We start from the raw sequence: 20,996 nt of genomic DNA on the forward strand, positions 1-20,996 counted from the left end.
TCCACTTTCTGGAACCAAATACTTGGACTCCAAGTTTCATCTATCCTCCAACATGCCTCTGGACCCTATTGTTCACTGTGTACGACCGCCCTTGATTTGACTTTCCAAACCGCAATAGCTAGCACTTATCAGAATCAAGTTCTTTCTGTTATTCATCAGCCCACTTATTCAGCAGACACATATCCTTCTGTAATTTTTGGTAATCTTTTTCTCTGTCCACCATATCCCAATTACAGCTGGAGAGCAAAGATTTTGCTTCCTGAATACTTCTGGGCGTATCTTATGGGTTTTGAGTCATTGATCATGAAATCCACCATGAAATTTCCCGATCATGTACATTTTCTTGAAATCATCTGTATTTGTTACTTCAATTCATAATTCATCAGAATAATTGATGCCAAAATTAAGGAAGGCATTTTTGATGGGCCACAAATAAAACAGATCATCAATGACAATTTGAATTTCTAGTGGGACCGGAGAAAATCACATAGAAGGCATCCAAGGATGTTGTTGAAAAGCTTTTTGGCAACTACAGAGCACCAAACTACATGCAGCCTGTTGACAACATGATTCAAGCATACAAAACCATGAAGTGCAACATGTCACTAAAGATTCCTTTTCTGCCTTCCCATTTAGAATGCTTCTCTACAAATCTTGGTGCTGTCAGTGATGAGTATGGTGAAAGGTTTTACCAGGATATTGCGGTCATGGAGAAATGCTATCAGGGCAACTGGAATCCGTCAATGCTAGCTGACTCTTGTTGGACACTTAAGAAAGAAGCCTGAGACACTGAAGTAAGAAGCCTGAGACACTGAATACAAATGAAAATCATCAACAATATTTTTTTTAGCATAGTTGAACTTTTGCAAAGTGTCAGCACCGTTATGCAATTAAATGCATTAGTCAGTAAAAGATAATTTCTTGTTTCTCCAAATTCCTGCATGATGCAAGTCTGAAATTATATTTGTGTTCAGCACCATGTGGTCTATCATACACAAAAAATATCTGATGAAGCAACACTTTCATAACAATTTGCTGTCCAGTGTTATTTTCGTGTCATCTGCAAACTTACTAACAATTTCTTGTTAATTCCCATGAAAAGCAACAATAGGCTGAGCACCGTAACGTAGGAAAGGTGGATGAGCTCAGGGTATGGATCAACAACCAGAATTATGAAAATAAAAACATAAAACCATAAGACATAGGAGCAGAATTGGGCCACTTGGTCCATCAAGCCTGTTCTGCCATTCAATTATGGCTGATCCTTTTCTCCCCTCAATTCCATTCCTTGGCCATCTCCCCATAACCTTTGATGCCGTGTCTAATCAAGAGCCTATCATCTGGCAAGTGTGGATTGGGAAATGTTTTCTGGCAAGTGGAGGAAAGTGGAGGCTTTCAGAACCAAATTTTGAGAGTTAAAAAGATTGTACTTGCCCGTCAGAATAAAAGGGAAAGATAGCAGGTGTATGGAACCTTAGTTTTGAAGAGATATTGAGGCCCTGGTTAAGAGAGAAAAGGAGCTGCATAGCAGGTATAAGCAGGAAGAAACATATGAGGTGCTTATGAAGGATACTAAATGCAAGAAAACACTTAAGAAATAAATCAGAAAGGCTAAAAGAAAGCAGGAAGTTGCTCCAGCAGACAACGTGAAGGAGGAGTCCACAGATATGTTGTGTTAAAGGACCGCTTGGGACAAAATTGGTCCTCTGGAAGATCAGAATGTTAGGTAATCCGTGTGTGGAAACAAAACACATGGCAGAAATCTTAAATGAATTCTTTGCTTCTGTATTTACTCAGGAGATGGATGCAGAGTCTTTAGAAGTAAGGGAAAGCAGCATCATCTTCATGGACCATGTACAGATTACAGAGGAGGAGATGTTTGCTACCCCGACACAAATCAGGGTGGATAAATTCCTCAGGCCTAACAACATGTTCCCTCAGACCCTACAAGACGTGTGCAGAAATTGCTGGGGTCCCAGCAGAGATATTTAAACCATCCTTTGCAAAAGGAGCATTACCAGAAGATTGGAGAAAAGCCGAAGTTGTTCTGTTGTTTAAAACAGGCTCTGAACACAAACAAGGAAATTATAGACCAGTGAGTCTGACATTAGTTGTGGGAAAGTTATTGGCAGATATTGTAAGGGACCAGATATATAAGTACAGTGCCTATAAAAAGTATTTAGTCCCCTTTGGAAGATATTATATTTTATTGTTTTATGGCATTGAATCAGAGTTGATTTAATTTGACATATTTTGACACTGATCAACAGGAAAAGACTCTTCTGTGTCAACGTGAAAGTAGATCACCACAAAACGTTCGAAGTTAATTACAAATATAAAACACAGAATAATTGATTGCATAAGTATTCAGTCCCTTTCATATGACACACCAAATCATTACTGGTGCAGCAAATTGGCTTTAGAAGTTACGTAATTATTTAAATGGAAATCTGTTTTTGGAGACCTGTGTGCAGTCAAGGTGTTTCGATGGACTGCAGTAAAAATACACCTGTATCTGGGACCAACTGCTGGTGTCAGTATCCTGGCAAAACTACACCATGAAGACAAAAGAACACTCTAAGCAACTCTGCAAAAAGGTTATTGAAAAGCACAAGTCAGGAGATGGATACAAGAACATTTCCAAGTCACTGAATATCCCTTGGAGTCCAGTTAAGTTAATTATCAAGAAATGGAAAGAATATGGCACTGCTGTAAATCTGCCGTCCTCAATGTTGCAAAAACAAAGGAGCTGGTTTTGGTCCACAGGAGGAATGGAGACAGGCTGGCTCCTATTGACATCAATGGATCTGGGATTGCGAAGGTGAACAGCTTTAAGTTCCTGGGCATGCACATCACCGAGGAGCTCACGTGGTCTGTACATTCCGGCTGTGTGGTGACAAAAGCACAACAGCACATCTTTTACCTCAGACGGTGGAAGAAGTTTGGTATTGGCCCCAAAATCCTAAGAATTTTCTACAGGGGCACAATTGAGAGCATCCTGACTGGCTGCATCACTGCCTGGTATGGGAACTGTACTTCCCTCAATCACAGGACTCTGCAGAGAGTGGTGCGGACAGCCCAGCGCATCTGTAGAGGTGATCTTCCCACTATTCAGGATAATTACAAAGGCAGATGTGTAAAAAGAGCCTGAAGGATCATTGGGGACCCGAATCACACCAACCACAATCTGTTCCAGCTGCTACCATCCGGGAAACGGTGCCGCTGCCAAAAAGCCAGGACCAACAGGCTCCGGGACAGCTTCTTCCACCCGGCTATCAGACTGCTTAATTCATGCTAATACAATTGTATTTCTGTTATAATGACTGTCCTGTTGTACATACTATTTATTATAAATTAATATAAAATTGCACATTGCACATTCATTCGGAGACGTAACATAAAGATTTTCAGTCCTCATGAAGGATGTAAATAATAAATTCAATTAAATTCAATTCAGTTCAAAAACTCAATGACCGTGCAAGACGAGGACAAGATGAGTGAGGCCACCAAGACACCGACGACAACTCTGGAGGAGTTATAAACTTCAGTGGCTGAGACGGGAGAGACTGCGCATACAACTACTGTTGCCTGGGTGCTTCACCAGTCGTAGTTTTATGGGACAGTAGAAAATTGAAAACCACTGTTGAAAAAAACTCATATGAAATCTTGTCTAGAGTTTGCCGGAAGGCATGTGAGAGAACCAGAAGTCAGGTGGAAGAAGGTTCTATGGTCTGATGAAACCAAAATTGAGCTTTTTGGCCATCAGACTAAACACACCATTGCTACCGTGAAGCATGGTGGTGGCTGCATCATGTTGTGGGGATGCTTCACTGCAACAGGCCCTGGAAGGCTTGTGCAGGAAGAGGGTAAAATGAATGCAGCAAAATACAAGGAAATCTTGGAGGAAAATCTGATGCAGTCTGCAACCGAACTGTGACTTGAGAGAAGATTTGTTTTCCACCAAGATAATGACCACACGCATAAAGCCAAAGCCACACAGTAATAGCTTAAAAACAAAGTGAATGTCCTCAAGTGGCCAAGTCAGAGTCTGGACCACAAACGAAAATTTGTGGCTGGACTTGAAAATGGCTGTTCACTCATAATCACCATGCATTCTGACAGAGCTTGAGGAGTTTTGAAGGGGAGAGTAATTGTGCAATCAATTATTTTGTAATAATTGAAATATTTTTTTTAGATTGTGAGAACGCTCAGTACTCTTTTATTGTCATTTAGAAATGCATACATGCATTAAGAAATGATGCAATGTTTCTCCAGAGTGATATCACAGAAAATAGGACAAACCAAAGACTAACACTGACAGAACCACATAATTATAACATATAGTTACAGCAGTGCAAAGTAATACCATGATTTGATGAAGAACAAACCATGGGCACAGTAAATAAAGTCTCAAAAGTCCCCGAGTCGAACGACTTCCGAGTCCCTGATAGCAGGCAGCAAAAGGGAGAAACTCCCTGCCATAAACCTCCAGGCACCGTCATCTTGCCCATACCTTGGAAGCAGCTGACCACAGCTGACACTGAGTACGTCCGTCCGAAAACTCCGAGCCTCTGACCAGCCCCTCCGATACAGCCTCCCGAGCGCCATCCTCTGCCGAGCGCCTTCGGTCTCGCCCCGGCTGCTGAAACACGCAAAGCCGAGAATTTTGGGGCCTTCTGCTCCAGAGATTCCGTTTACCACACAGTAACAGCGGCAGCGAAGCGGGCATTTCAGAAGTTTTCCAGATCTTCCTCCGTACTCTCACGTCCGTCTCCATCAAATCAGAATTGTGCACGGTCCCCTACTTGACAGATAACAGATATTCATCACCAAAGTGGCTGTGCCACTTTAGACCGACTTGAAGAAATTTGTCTTCACTTTACATGAAAGAGCCTTTGTTGTTGATCAGTGTCAAAAAAGCTAAATGAAATCCACTGAGATCCAATGTTGTAAAACAATAAAACATGAAAACTTCAAAGGAGGGTGTGAATACTTTTTATAGATGCTGTATTTGGATAGACATAGACCAATGAAAGATAGAATGGCTTCACGCGTGGTCAGGCATGTCTAACAGGGGAGGAGAGGAGAAGATGGCGGCGTGACGCAGCGCGCGTGGCTGCTCCGAAATGATATCGTATTTGTAAGTAGATACCGTGCACAATCCTGATTTGATGGAGACAGACGTGAGATGCATGAAGGAACATCTGGAGAAACTTCTGAAATGCCCACTTCGCTGCCACTGCTACTGTGCGATGCAGAATCTCCGGAGGGGAAGGCCCCGAGTCCTCGACTTTGCCTATTGCCTGTTGCTGGGGCCAGGGTCGAAGCGCTCGGCAGAGATGGTGCTCGGTGCTCGGTGTCGGAGGCTCGAGGTTTTCGGACGGACTTGAGTCAGCTGTGGTCGGGTGCTTTCAGGATGCTGCATCGGCAAGTTTGCGGCGCTGGAAGCTCATGGCAGGGAGAGTTTTTCTTCTTTCTACCTTCTGCGTGAGATGATGGGACCTTCGAGAGACTTTGAGATTTTTTTTTACCATGCCCATTGTTTGTTCTTTATCAAATTACAGTATTGCTTTGCACTATTGTAACTATATGTTATAATTGTGTGGTTTTTGTTAGTTTTTCAGTCTCAGTTTGTCTGTGTTTCTGTGATATCATTCTGGAGGAACATTGTATCATTTCTTAATGCATGCATTACTAAATGACAGTAAAAGAGGACTGTGTGTCCTCATAAACTAAAAATCTAAATCTAATCTAACCAATCTTACTGAGTTGTTCAAGGAAAATTGATGAAAGCAAGGCAGTTGATGTTGTCCATGTGGACTTGAGTAAGGCATTTGACAAGGGCTAACATGGGAAACTGGCCAAGAAGGTTCAGTTGCTTGGCATTCAGGATGAGGTAGTAAATTGGATTAGACATTGGCTTTATGGGAGAAGGCAGAGAGTGGTAGTACAGGGTTGCCTCTCTGACTGGAGGCCTGTGACTAGTGGTTTGCCACCGGATCGGTGCTGGGTCCTTTGCTGTTTGCCATCTACAGTATATCGATGATCCAGATGATAATGTGGTGAATTGGATGAGCAAATTTGCGGATCACACCCAGATTGGGAGAGTAGTGGACTGTGAGGAAGGCTAACATGACTTGCAGGGGGATTTGCATCAGCTGGGAAAATCAGCTGGAAAATGGCAAAGGGAATTTATTGCAGGGAAGTATGTTTTGCACTTCAGTAGGATCAAACAGGGTTGGTCTTACACAGCGGACGGAAGGGCATTGAGGAGTGTGGCAGAACAAAGGGATCTGGGTATACAGGTACATAATTTGTTGAAAGTTGTGTCACAGGTAGACAGAGCCATAAAGAAAGCTTCTGCAACATTGGCCTTCATGCATCAATGTATTCAGTACAGGAGATGAGATGTTATGTTGAAGATGTTCAAGGCGTTGGTGAGGCTTAATTCGGAATGTTATGTGCATTTTGGACACCTACTTGCAGGAAAGATGTAAACACGTTTGAAAGAGTACAGAGAAAATTCACAAGGATGTTGCCACATCTGGAGGACCCGAATTATGAGGAAAGATGGAATAGGTTACGATTGCATTCTTTAGAACACAGAAGATTGAGATGAGATTTGATTGAGGTGTACAAATTATGAGGGGTATAGATAAAGTAAATGCAGGTGTGCTTTTTCCAAAGGTTGAGTGGGACTACAACCAAATGTCATGGGTTCAGGATGAAAGGTGAGAGGTTTAAGGAGAACATGAGGGGAAACTTCTACATTCAGAGGGTCGTGAGATTTTGGAATGAGCAGCCAACACAAGTGGTGCATGTCATCACAATTTCAATGTTTAAGAAAAGTTTGGATAGGTACATGTATAGTAGGGATACAGAGGGCTATTGTCCCGGTGCAGGTTGATGGGAGAAGGCAATTTAAGTATTTTTAACATGCACTGGATGGGCCAAAGGACCTGCTTCGGTGCTGTACTTCTCTGTGACTCTATAATGTAGAGGAGCAAATTTGTAGGCAGATTGCAGACTGTTGCAAGAAACAAATAGTTGTGATAGTGGGTGATTTTAACTTTCCACATATTGACTGGGACTCCCATACTGTAAAGCAGCTGGATGGGAAAAGTTTGTCAAATATGCTGAAGAAAGTTTCCTTAATCACTCCGTGGAAGTCCAAAAGAGAGAGAGTGTGTTTGATACTTGATCTGCTATTAGGGAATGAGACAGGACAGGTGACAGAAGTTTCTGTAGGGGAATACTTTGCATATTGATCAAAATGCCATTTGTCTTGAAGTAATTATGGAAAAGGACAGATCTGGTACAAACTGGAGAAAGGCCAATTTTGATGGTATCAAAAAGGATCTGGCAAGTGCGGATTGTGACAGAGTGTTTCTCGCAAATGTGTACTTGTTAAGTGAGAGGCTTTCAAAAGGGAAGCTTTGAGAGTAAAGAGATTGTATGTTCCTGCAGAATAAGAGGCAGGGATAATTGGTTCAGGGAGCATGATTTTTAACAGGTATTGAGGTCCTAATTAAGAAAAAGAAGGAGGTACATAACAGTTAGAGTCAGGCAGGAACAAATGAGGTATTTGAGGAGTGAAAGAAATGCAAGAAGACAATCAGGAGGGCTAAAAGGAGACACGTGGAAGATCAGAGTGGTATCCACGCATGGAGTTGACAGAAATGTGGGAGATCTTAAATGGATTTTTGCATCAGTATTTACTCGAGAGAGAGACAGGATCTATTGACGTGAGGCTGGGCAGTAACGGGGTAATGGACCCTATAAAGATTACGGAGGAGGAGGTGTTGCTGTCTTGAAGCAAATTAGGGTGGATAAATCACAGGACCTGACAAGATGTTCTCTCAGGACTTCCAGGGTTGAGTATGGCGTGAGTCGGTGCCTGTGAGTGTGGCTCGGGAATTTTATTGAAAATCTACCTGCTTATCTTTGCCGTATGCTTGAGATAACTGAATATTTACCATTGTGAACAACGCGGGATGTAGCTGGACATTGAAATGGCAAATAGAATGTACCTTCAAGGTAAAACTGGGGAAAAAGATAGCGAAGCCTCGAGCAAGAAGGCAGATGTTACAGTAATGGCGCCGCTGCACGCTGCTGGACCTGGACCCGGACCTGCGCTACCCGATGACTTGGAGGGGCTTTGTTTAGTACTTATTATTGACATGACGCAAGCAGTGCATTCTCCCCTAAAAAGAGAACTTGAAGATGCTTTATCACCGAGTCGCACGACGAACGCATTCGTGAGGTTGAAGACGGCCTGAATGATTACAGTGACCGACTGGTGAGCGCTGAAGCCGCCATTGCAGCGTTGCAGAGTGAAAACGCATTTCTGAAGGGAAAGCTAGATGACTTCGAAAATTGGTCGCAGAGATTCAATTTGAGAGTGGTCGGCATTCCTGAAAATTTGGAAGGTTTGGACCCTGTTAAATTTATGACCGAGTTTTTTGACGAAGTGCTGGGGACAAATTTTTTCCCAAGTCCTCTCGTACTTCCGCGTGCTCACCGAGTCGGACGTAAACCATCCAGTGTCTCTGGAGCCAGGCAAACGAGACCAAGGATGTTCCTGGTTTGCTTTCACTCCTTTCAAGATAAGCAACGCATCATCGATAGACGGAAGCAGGAGCTGTATTTCCGCGGACACCGCGTGTTTTTTTATGAAGATTTTAGTGTGGAGCTGGGTAAAAAACGAGCAGCTTTCAAGGAGGTGAAATCCCTGCTTTACGGGAAAGGGGTCAGGTTCGGCCTCTTGTATCCTGCCCAGCCCTGGGTCATGCATGAAGGTGAAAAACATTATTTCGATACACCAGAGGCGGCCAAAGAGTTTTACCATTCGCGCTGGGGAGGAGAAGAACGAGAAGAGCAATAACCTTTTTTTTAGGTTATTCGTGCAGCACTTAAGGGGCCTCATGCCGAGGCAAACTGTTAATTTTCACAATCCACTTCTTTGTTTATTTTTTTCCAGTTTAATTTGTGGAACATGATCGGGTCAAACCGGTATGCTGCCGAAACTGATTAACAAAAACTTTCAACCAGCAAACTGTAAATATTTGGGATTTGTATCTCAGGCGTTGAAGTTGCCTAGTGTGTTTTTTGTTTTTAATGCTTAGCTTGACCTGTGTCATCTTTAGCCTATATGTTATATTAAAGGTAGTATAAGTGATAGGATAAATCTTAAGGAGGGGAGCCACTCTAGATTAGATTGAAAGTTTGGCCGTATGGGGAACGCCTTGGAAGTTTTTTGTTGGGTAATGCCTGTGATCATCCTCACTTGGGGAGGTAGATCTAGGTTTCAGGGGTAAAAAGGAAAAAAAAAGATGTTCTCTCAAACCCTGTGGGAGGCTAATGCAGAAATTGCAGGGGCCCCAGCTGAGGTATTTTAAACATCTTTAGCCACGGGTGAGGTGCCAGAGGATTGGGGGATAGCTAATGTTGTTCTGCTATTTAAGAATAAGCCAGGAAATTATAGGCATATGAGCCTGACGTCAGTACTGGGAAAGTTTTTGGGAAATGTTCTAAGGGACCAGATATAAAAGTATTTGAATAGACAGTGACTGATTCAGGATAACTAACATGGCTTTGTGTGTGATAAATTTGTCTAACCTATCTCATAGAGATTTTGAGGAAGTTACAAAGTTGATGAAGGCAAGGCAGTGGATGTTGTCTACGTGCACTTCAGCAAGGCCTTTGAGAAGGTAGTGCATGGTAGTTTGGTCAAGAAGGTTCAGTCGCTTGGCTTTCAAGATTGCAAGATACTTTGATTTCTCGTTTGAAGTCAGAGAGCATTGTAGGTGGCTACCTCTCTGACTGGAGGCCTGTGACTCGTGGTCTGCTGCAGAGATCGGTGCTGGGTACATTGTTGTTTGTCATCCATATCAACAAATGGATGATAATGTGGTAAACTGTATCATCAAATTTAGGGATGGCATCAGGATTGGGGGTTACTGCACAGTGATGAAGACGATCAGAGCTTACAGCAGATCTGGAAGATGTGGAAAAATAGGATGTAAAATGGCAGATGCAGTTTAGTACAGACAAGTGTGAGGTGTTGCACTTCAGTAGAACCAACCAGGGTTGGTGTTACACAGTGAGTGGTTGGGCACTGAGGAGTGCAGTAGAACAGAGGGATCTAGGAATTCTAGGAGTCCATAATTCTTTGAAAGTGCTGTTTCAAGTAGATAGGGTCATAAAGAAAACTTGGTATATTGGCCTTCATACATCAATGTATTGAGTACAAGAGTGGGATGTCAGGTAGAAATTGACTAAGATGTTTGTGCAGCCCAAGTTGAAGTATTGTGCCTGGTTTCGATCACCTGCCTACGGGAAAGATGTAAATCAGATTGAAAGAGTGCAGAGAAAATTTGCAAGGAAGTTACTGAAACCTGAGCAACTGTGTTATGGGGCGAGATTGAATTGCCTTGAGCTTCTGGGATGTAGATGATTGAGGGGGGATTTTACAGAGGTATACAAAATTATGTGGGGCTTTCCCACACTGATCATTGAGCCAGGAATTCTACTCTGATTGTATTAGCCTGGGGCAACTTACAGAAGTTTCAAGTAGTAATCTAGATGATTATTTTTATGGATCTTCTTTTTAAATTGGACCATACCTGTGACATCAACAGAACTTTCATCTTGGGCACAGCAATGTCAATTGCTCACAGCTAGGTCAATGCAGCAGATGCTAATGTTTGGAAATGTTTTGTAATGCTAATGTTTTGTAAAATGTTCTAAGTTGTATCCACTCAGATGGAATTGATGTTTCACCTGAGTATCAAAGGATTGAAAATATCTGTGTTGATGTCCAACCCAAATGGACAAGCTGTGGATTCAATTGGCCTTTAATGGTGTGGCAGATTTAAAAGATGCACAAACAGCAAAATAGTCACTAACAGTTGACTTTGTTTGTAAACAAGGGACAGTCTTCAACAGGTATAAGATTTTGGCAATGACGTTATGGAGACAAACTATTTTTGTAGCTAGATTTTCAGGAGAGATTGGATCACCTTTCCCCTTCACCGATCAAACATAATTTACAAACCTGATATTGTAATAATTGCCGTATGTTCTGTTTTCAAACGTTCACTGCTGATAATACACTTCAGTTTGCCTGAGGATTGCCTCGTTACTCCAACACTGCTCTCAACATTTACAAGACCCGAGTCTCTGTGGTACTTTGTCTCAGCCTCTGTTAATGCATTCCCATCGCCACCGATCCACTGGATCTCTGGCTCAGGATTCCATCCACTGGATTTACACACAAGCTGGATTCCTGCTCCATGGTATCCCTTCATCTGAATCCGAGGTTCACTCCCCGAACCTGCAGTTAATGACAGATGGAGAAATAATAGTCGTCAGGCAAAATGTAACATGAATTCATGAAGCATAAGTATTAAAACTGCTTGCAATCATGTTTATTGAGTTCTAGCCTTTCCTATTTCATCAGCTTGAGACATTAACTGTTTTTCTCTCCACAGATGCTGCCTGATGAAACACTTAAGTATTTGGAAGCTGAATTCAGACAGGAAGTTTCAGGAATATAAAGAAAGCCAGAAAGAACTCAAGCAAAGAATAAGGAGGGTGAAAAGTGGACATGAAATGCCATTGACAATTATAATTAAAGAAAATACCAAGGCAATTTTTTACATACATTAAAAGCCAAAGGGTAACAAAAGTTGTTTGTTTAGGATTAGATTATGGAAGATAGTGAAATCAGTGTGGGAAATCCTACTATGCCAGGACATTTTGAAATAAAGAAGGTAGTTTTGGGTCTTTCAGAGAGAAATGAATTGGATAAATCCCCAGGGCCTGTGGAATCTATCGCCACAATAGGTCAACGGCAGATGCAATCTCAATGGATCTTCACACAGCCTTAGACCACCTGGACAATACAAACACCTACGTCAGGATGCAGTTTATCGACTATAGCTCAGCATTCAAGACCATCATTCCCACAATCCTGACTGAGAAGTTACAGAACCTGGTCCTCTGTACGTCCCTCTCCAATTGGATCCTCGACTTGCTAACTGGAAGACCACAATCTGTGCAGATTAATGATAATATCTCCTCCTCACTGACGATCAATACTGGTGTACCTCAGGGGTGTGTGCTTTGCCCACTGCTCTGCTCTCTATATACTCATGACTGAGTGGCTAGGCATAGCTCAAATCCCATCCATAAATTTGCTGATGATACAACCATTGTTGGTAGAATCTCAGCTGGAGCTGAGAGGGCGTACGGGAGTGAGATATGCCAACTATTGGAATGGTGTCGCAGCAACAACATTACACTCAGCATCAGTAAGACAAAAGAGCTGATTGTGGACTTCAGGAAGGAACACATACCAATCCTCATTAAGGATTCAGAAATGGAGAGAGTGAGTAGTTTCAAGCTCCTGGGTGTCAAGATCTCTGAGGATCTCTCCTGGTCCCAACATATCGATGCAGTTATAAAGAAGGCAAGACAGCGACTATACATCATTAGGAGTTTAAAGAGATTTGGTATGTCAACAAAAACACTCAAAAACTTCTGTAGATGTACGGTGAAGGGCATTCTGACAGGCTGCGTTATTGTGTGGTATGGGGTGGGGGGGGGGTGGAGGTTACTGACAGGACTGAAAGAAGCTGCAGAAGGTTGTAGATTTAATTGGCTCCATCTTGGGTACTAGTCTACAAAGTACCCAGGAAGGACATCTTCAAGAAGCAGTGTCTCAGAAAGGCAGCATCCATTACTAAGGACCTCCAGCACCCAGGGCATGCCCTTTTCTCACTGTTACCATGAGACAAGAGGTACAGAAGCCTGAAGGCACACACCCAGTGATTCAGGAACAGCTTCTTCCCCTCTGCCATCTGATTCCTAAATCGACATTGAACCCATGAACACTACCTCACTTTTTTAATATAAATCATTTCTGTTTTTTTGAATGATTTTTCATCGATTCAATGTACGTATATTGTGATTGATTGATTTATTTTTTATTTTTTCCTCTTCTATATTATGTATTGCATTGAACTGCTGCTGCTCAGTTAACAAATTTCACGACACATGCCGATAATAATAAACCTGATTCGGTTTCTGATCTGTACAAAGTTCAAAGTAAATTTTATTGTCAGAGTACATAAATAAGCCCCGAGTTTCATTTTCCTTCGGACATACTCAGCAAACCTACAGAATTGTAGCTGTAACAGGATCAATGAAAGATCCAGTAGAGTGCAGAAGACAACAAACTGCAAATGTAAAATTATATAAATAGCAAGAAATAATATGAAATTACAAAAGCAATCAAAGGAAAGATCATTGGTTGTGGGATCATCTCAATGGATGGGCAAGTGAGTGTAGTTATCTCCTTTTGTTCAAGAGTCTGAAGGTTGAGGGCTCGTAACTGTTCTTGAACCTGGTGGTGTGAGTCCTGAGGTTCTTGTACCTTCTGCCTGATGGCAGCAGTGAGAAAAGAGCCTGGCCTGGGCGGTGAGGGTCTCCGATGATGGATGCTGCTGTAAAATGAAGGTGTTTCATGTCGATGCCCTCAATGGTTAGGAGGGCTTTACCCGTGATATACTGGGTCAAATCCACTACCTTTTGCAGGATTTTCAGTTCAAAGGCATTGGTGTTCCCACATCAGACCATGTTGCTGCCAGTCAATACACCTTCTGCCACACAACTATAGACTTTCGTCAACATTTTTATGCATTCTACTCCATATACGTGATTGATTTACTTGTTTATTTATTATGATGTTTTATTTTATTTTTTTTTTCTCTCTCTGCTAAATTATGTATTGCATTGAACTGCTGCTGCTGAGTTAACAAATTTCACATCACATGAGGGTGATAATAAACCTGATTCTGATGTCATGCTGAATCTCTGCAGGCTCCTGAGGAACTAGAGGCACTGCCATACTTTCTTCACAATTACACTGACATGCTGGGTCCAGGACAGATCCTCTGGAATAGTAACACCCAGGAATTTAAAGTTGCTAACCCTCTCACCTCTGACCCACCAATGAGGACTGACTCAGGGACGTCTGTTTTCCCTCTTCTGACGTCTACAATCAGTTCCTTGGTCTTGCTGACATTGGGTGAGAGGTTGTTGTTATGACACCACTCAGGCAAATTTCCAATTTCCCTCTGTATGCTGATTCATCACAACCAGCGACTGAGAGAGGCAAGAGAGGAAATTTCTGGGGTTTTTCTGGGATTTCTGGCATTTTGACAAAACTCTTTTCTCTGTCTTGCCCACGGAAAACAGAGGCCATTGGTGGAATGCTGAAGAACTGGAGATAGCGAATGTTGTTCCATAGTTCAAGATGGAAAAAAAAGAATAATCTCGGAGTGATAGCCCATGGATTTTACATTAGTGATGGAGAAGCTATTGTAGAGTATTCTCTGGGATTGGATTTCCTCGCATTTGGATGGCTTTGTGTGGAGTAGTGTATGTTTTGCAAATGTGATTGAGGTTTTTGAGGTGAAGAAGGTGATTTATAACAGTGGAGCAGTGGATGTTGACTACATGGGCTTTAGTAAGGAAACTGAACGGCCTCTCATGGTGGGTTGATCACGATGATTAAGATCGACGAGGTGAATGTGGAGGGTGAGTGCCAGCTGCCTGTCTTTTAATCGCTCGCTGCCAGATAGGGAAAAGCCTGTCGCTTTGCCCGGAGAGTGTTACCCAAGTTTTCTGAGTTTCGGACGTGGACTTGGACGAGAATTTTTTTTTCAGTCCCACAGCTTTTTAATATTCTGTGTTTTTTGCCTGATCTTGCTCAGTTTTTTTTTGCAGGGAGGGGGATTTGGGGGTTGATGTGCCTGTTCCCATTTTTCTCTTTTTTGTGTGGGAGGAAGGATTTGGAGGTTGATCTGCTTGTCATGTTCTTGTTTGCTTCTTCAGTGTGGGGAGGGGGGATTTGGGGTTTGAAGATCATGACACCCTTCTTTTCTTTCGTGGCTTCATGGTTAATCGGAGAAGAAGAATTTCAGAGTGTGAACTTTGATAATAAATGAACCTTTGTACATTCTGAGATGCACAGGATCCATGGTGAATTGTACACAGTACATATACAACATATAAATGACTGAGACAAAGTTGTAGATAGGTGGGTTGGCAACTTTGCAGACAACATGAGTATTGTTTGAATTAAACTGTGGGTAGTGAAGAAAGTTGTCAAAGGATACAACTATAGGACATAGATCATTTGGAGATCTGAGCAGACAAATGGCAAATAGAGTTTCATCTCAACAAGTGAGATGTTGCACTTCGGAAGGCCAAGTTTAAGTGGAAAGGATAAAGTTTTTGGCAGAGGATTTTTGGGTCCAAGTCCAATCTTCCTGATAGTGGCAATGCAAATAGATAGAGTGGCAAAAAGAGTTGTGTATGAAATGCCTGCCTTCATCACCAGGGCACACAGTACAGGAGTCAGGAAGTCATGATACAGCTCTATAAAACTTAATAAGATCTGTACTTGATTATGGCTGTGTGGCTTATGGATCAGCTTCCTCTTCAAATTTAAAATCTTTGGATGTGATACAGGCACAGGCTTTAAGATTATGTTGTGGTGTGATAAAGTCATCCCCTGTTTTAGCTTTACTGGTTCAAATGGGAAAATTACCCTTACAGTTGTGTAGTTTGAAGTTGTTGTTAACACAGTGGACTAATTTAGAAACACAAAAAACCTACAGCACAATACAGGCCTTTCGGCCCACAAAGTTGTTCCAAACATGTCCTTACCCTAGAAATTAGTAGGCTTACCTTTAGCCCTCTATTTTCCTAAGCCTCATGTACCTATCCAAAAGTCTCTTAAAAGACCCTATAGTATCCACCTCCACCACCTTTGCTGGCAGCCCATTCCACGCACTCACCACTCTGAGTAAAAAACTTACCCCTGACATCTCTGTACCTACTCCCCAGCACCGTAAGCCTGTGTCCTCTTGTGGCAAGCATTTCAGCCCTGGGAAAAAAATCATCTGACTATCCACACGATCAACGCCTCTCATCATCTTATACACCTCTATCAGGTCACCTCTCATCCTCCGTCGCTCCAAGGAGAAAAGGCCGAGTTCACTCAACCTATTCTCATAAGGCATGCTCCCCAATCCAGGCAACATCCTTGTAAACCTCTTCTGCACCCTTTCCATGGCTTCCACATTCTTCCTGTAGTGAGGCGACCAAAAGTGAGCACAGTACTCCAAGTGGGGTCTGACCAGAGTCCTATATAGCTGCAACATTACCTCTCAGTTCATAAGTTCAATTCCACGATTGATGAAGGCCAATACACCATACGCCTTCTTAATCACAGAGTCAACCTGCGCAGCTGCTTTGAGCGTCCTATGGACTCGGACCCCAAGATCCCTCTGATCCTCCACACTGCCAAGAGTCTTACCATTAATACTATATTCTGCCATCATATTTGACCTAACAAAATGAACCACTTCACACTTATCTGTGTTGAACTCCATCTGCCACTTCTCAGTCCAGTTTTGCATCCTATAAATGTCCTGCTGTAACCTCTGACAGCCCTCCACACTATCCACAACACCTCCAACCTTAGTGTCATCAGCAAACTTACTAACCCATCCCTCCACTTCCTCATCCAGGTAATTTATAAAAATCAAGAAGAGTAAGGGTCCCAGAACAGACCTCTAAGGTACTCCACCGATGACCAACCTCCATGCAGAATATGATCCGTCTACAACCACTCTTTGCCTTCTGTGGGCAAGTTATTTCTCGATCCACAAAGCAATGTCCCCTTGGATCCTATGCCTCCTTACTTTCTCAATAAGCTTTGCATGGGGTACCTTATCAAATGCCTTGCTGAAATCCATATACACTACATCTACTGCTCTTCCTTCATCAATATGTTTAGTCACATCTTCAGAAAATTCAATCAGGCACTTGACAAAGCCATGTTGACTATTCCTAATCATATTATACATCTCCAAATATTCATCCTATCTCTCAGGATCTTCTCCATCAACTTACCAACCACTGCGATAAGACTCAGTGGTCTGTAATTTCCTGTTCTATCTCTACTCCCTTTCTTGAATAAAGGCACAACATTCACAAACTTCCAATCCTCTGGAACCTCTCCTGTCCCTATTGTGATGCAAAGATCATCGCCAGAGACTCAGCAATCTCCTCCCTCACCTCCCACAGTAGCCTGGGGTACATCTCATCCGGACCTGGCAACTTATCCAACTTGATGCTTTCCAAAAGCTCCAGCACATCCTCTTTCTTAATACCTACATGCTCAAGCTTTTCAATCTGCTGCAATTCATCACTATTATCACCAAGATCCTTTTCCACAGTGAATACTGAAGTAAAGTATTCATTAAGTACCTCTACTACTTCCTCCAGTTCCATACATACTTTCTCACTGTCACACTTGATAGGTCCTGTTCTTTCACGTCTTATCCTCCTGCTCTTCACAGACTTGTAGAATGCTGTGGGGTCTTCTTAATCATGCCCGCCAAGGCCTTCTCATGGTCCCTTCTGGCTCTCCTAATTTCCTTCTTAAGCTCTTTCCTGTTAGTCTTATAATCTTCAAGGTCTCTAACATTACCTAGCTCTCCGAACCTTTTGTAAGCGTTTCTTTTCTTCTTGACCAGATTCATTACAGCCTTTGTACACCACGGTTCCTGTACCCTACCATAACTTCCCTGTCTAATTGGAACGTACATATGCAGAACTTCACACAAATATTCCCTGAACATTTGCCACATTTCTTCCGTACTTTTCCTTGTGTGCAGAGATCTGAAGGATTATTCAATATGGACTGTTCCTTTAAAAAGGAGAGAGATCGTGCAATTGTACAGCACAAACGACTTGTTACTGAGAGGGAGAGAGGCAAAGACTGCTCACAGTTTGTTTAGGATTTCTGCAAGGACACTGCCAGCTTCTGAGTTCCTACAGAGAGAGAAGGGAGGAGCTACGTGATGGACAGCTGGTGTTCAGCATGCTGAGATAAATACAAGGTCAGCTGGTTGTTAGACACACACATGGTTTTGGACACTGAATAAGCTTTGCTGTGTGCCCACAGAAAGCTGGGTTTTTGGAGGATCGATCAGTGCTCTCGCAGTGAGAAAAAGGGGTGACCGTTGGGAAGTTATTAGTTTTGTCAACCCTCGCCTGGGTTGATAGCTCCACCACAGAAGACGGTCCCCTTGTTGGGTTTGGTGGGTTCTAAAGTATTTCGGAGGACAACTGATAATCGACGGCAACAGCTCACCTGAAGAATTAAACACCTCTCCCTGTCTCCATCACTACTCAACTCAATACCACGAACTGAACTGAACTTTACCCATCATCGTAAGACTGTATCCATTTACTTCCTAAGCTTGGCTTTTACATATTTCCACATATATATATATACTGACCTGTTTGATAGATCTGAATTTATATTACTCTATTCTGTAGTTACTAACAAACGAGCACCAGTTAACAGCAATACCAGACTCCAAGGTTTTTTCCATTTCTGATGGTTCTTTAACCCATTACAGGGTACATAACACTGAGAACATCTGTTTCCAATTTCCTGCCTGATAGCCTCATAATTCCCCTTACACCAGTTAAATGCTTTTCTAACTTACCTGTTCCTATCTCTCTCCAATGCTATTGTAAAGGAGATAGAATTGTGATCACTATCTCCAAAATGCTCTCCCACTGAGAGATCTAACACCTGACCAGGTTCATTTCCCAAAACCAAATCAAGTACAGCCTCTCCTCTTGTAGGCTTATCTGCATATTGTGTCAAGAAACCTTCCTGAACACACCTAACAAACTCCACCCCATCTAGACCCCTTGCTCCAGGGAGATGCCAATCGATATTTGGGAAATTAAAATCTCCCACCAGGACAACTCTGTTATTATTACACCTTTCCAGGATCTGTTTCCCTACCTGCTCCTCGATATCCCTGTTACTATTGGGCGGCCTATAAAAACACCCAGTAAAGGTTATTGACCCCTTCCTGTTCCTAATCTCCACTCACAGAGACTCCGTAGACAATCCCTTCATGGCGTTCACCTTTTCTGCAGCCGTGACACTATCTCTGATCAACAGTGCCATGCCCCCACCTCTTTTGCCTCCCTCCCTGTCCTTTCTGAAGCATCTAAAACCTGGTACCTGAAGTAACCATTCCTGTCCCTTAGCCATCCAAGTCTCTGTAATGGCCACCACATCATATCTCCAAGTACTGATCCACGCTCTAAGCTCATCCACTTTGTTCACAACACTCCTTGCGTTAAAATAGACACATCTCAAACCTTCGGTCTGAGCGTGTCCCTTCTCTATCACCTGCCTATCCTCCCTCACGATCTTTCTCCTGTCCTTCTCTATTTGAGAGCAGAGGAACGATCACCCTATTAAAATTGTGCTGGAAGACTGTTGGGAACATCACAAGAAGAGTGTTTTTAGTTCTGGGTGGCTGGGTTCTTGTCACGCTAGGAATAGGTTTGCTGTATTACGCAGTATGTCCCACTGTAGTTTTCTCTGTAACCCCACCTTGAATTTTTCCAATGGCTTTATTAGGTTGCATGATTTAATGAACCCCAAGGATCCTGATATGCCTGAGAGTCTGTTGGTTCATCAATATGTTAAGGAAAATTATTGTGATATGTTCTCCATTTTTACTGATGGATCAAACGATAATCTAACAGGGAATGCTGGTGTGGCTGTTTTTGTGCCTGAATTACAGGTAACAATAAAGAAACATCTCACTAACCACTTATCTGTATATACAGCACAACTGTTTGCCATCATTTTGGCCTGAGAGTGGGTGGAGGAAATTTGTCCTTGCAAAGTTATAATTTGTTCAGATTCTTTTTCTTAAAACAGCTCATTCCAGCAGTAGGTCAGATTTACTGCTGGAAGCTCTTCCAACTTTATTTCACATTCAAAGTATTGGTCTACATGTCTTCTGCTTCTGGGTCCCCGCACATAGAGGTGTTGAGGGGAATGAGTAGATTTATTGTTTGGCCAAAAAAGCTGTTAAAAGTTCATCTGTGGATATCGACCTTCCACTTAACAAATCAGAAGCTAAGGGGTTGCTGGGGTTAAGAATTAGGGGATTATGGCAAGACATGGGATAACGGGCATGAGTTATGAATACAGAATACACAAAACTGTAGGATTGATGGGAGAAGGGGGTAAAACAAGAAGGGAAGGAATTATATTGACTTGACTTAGAATTGGGCATACTATGCTTAATTCTTCCGTGTATCGTGTTGGAAAACATCACTCTGGGATGGGCAGGTTTTATCATTATGAAACAGTTGAACATATTCTTTCACAATGTGGAGCACATAAGGTTGAAAGAAAGCAAATGCAGGGAGCACTGCCAGCTTTGGGGGTTGATAATTTTCATTTACAAACTTTACTAAGTTATGGAATTGAATTGAATTTAATTCACAATATGTTCTTTCATTATTTACAAACAATAGGGCTCTTTGGGATAATTTAGTTTTCATTTGATAAAGAACTAAGGGGTTTTATTTCCCAACTGTCTACACCGGTTGTCGGTGGGAATGCACCTTTAAGTTGGACTGCCAACTGCCATTAAAGTCAGAAGAAGAAGAAGCAGGTCTATAAAACATTGTCCAGGCAGTACTTGGAATTTGATGTGCAATTCTGCCTGCCCCATTCCAAGAAGGATATGGTATCTTTGGAGAGGATGTGGAAGAGGTGTACCCGGATGCTGCCTGGAGTAGAAGGTATGAGCTACAAGGAGAGGAGAGCGACATGCCGAGGGCGCGGCCGAGAAGACTAGTACGCCTTCAGGGTGCTGGATTTTCATGGCTTTGGAGGCGGGCAGACTTGAAGTTGGTGCATTGTGGGAGGTGGAAGATCGAAAGCAGTGAGCTGGCTGCTGGCTGTGTGTGCCCAGAGACCCAAGTTCTTTGGGCACAGAGCTCAGAAAAAGCGATGCAACAGACTTCTAATACTATAAATCGGCGAGTTGTTTTGTTATATCTCCCCCCTCGCTGTGAAATGG

At 42.5% G+C, this 20,996-nt stretch overlaps 1 protein-coding gene across 1 annotated transcript in view; it reads right to left on the reverse strand.

Annotated features, from left to right (window-relative positions):
- The window catches only part of LOC140198255 (butyrophilin subfamily 3 member A1-like), a 110,107-nt gene that overhangs the window by 24,445 nt on the left and 64,666 nt on the right, over positions 1-20,996 (reverse strand). Inside the window, exon 4 of the mRNA XM_072259312.1 lies at positions 11,057-11,335. Within this exon, the coding sequence (XP_072115413.1) occupies positions 11,057-11,335 (279 nt within the window). The remainder of the gene's footprint in view (positions 1-11,056; positions 11,336-20,996) is intronic.

This window comes from Mobula birostris, chromosome 5, assembly GCF_030028105.1.
Source record: "Mobula birostris isolate sMobBir1 chromosome 5, sMobBir1.hap1, whole genome shotgun sequence".
Taxonomy (NCBI): Eukaryota; Metazoa; Chordata; class Chondrichthyes; order Myliobatiformes; family Myliobatidae; genus Mobula; species Mobula birostris.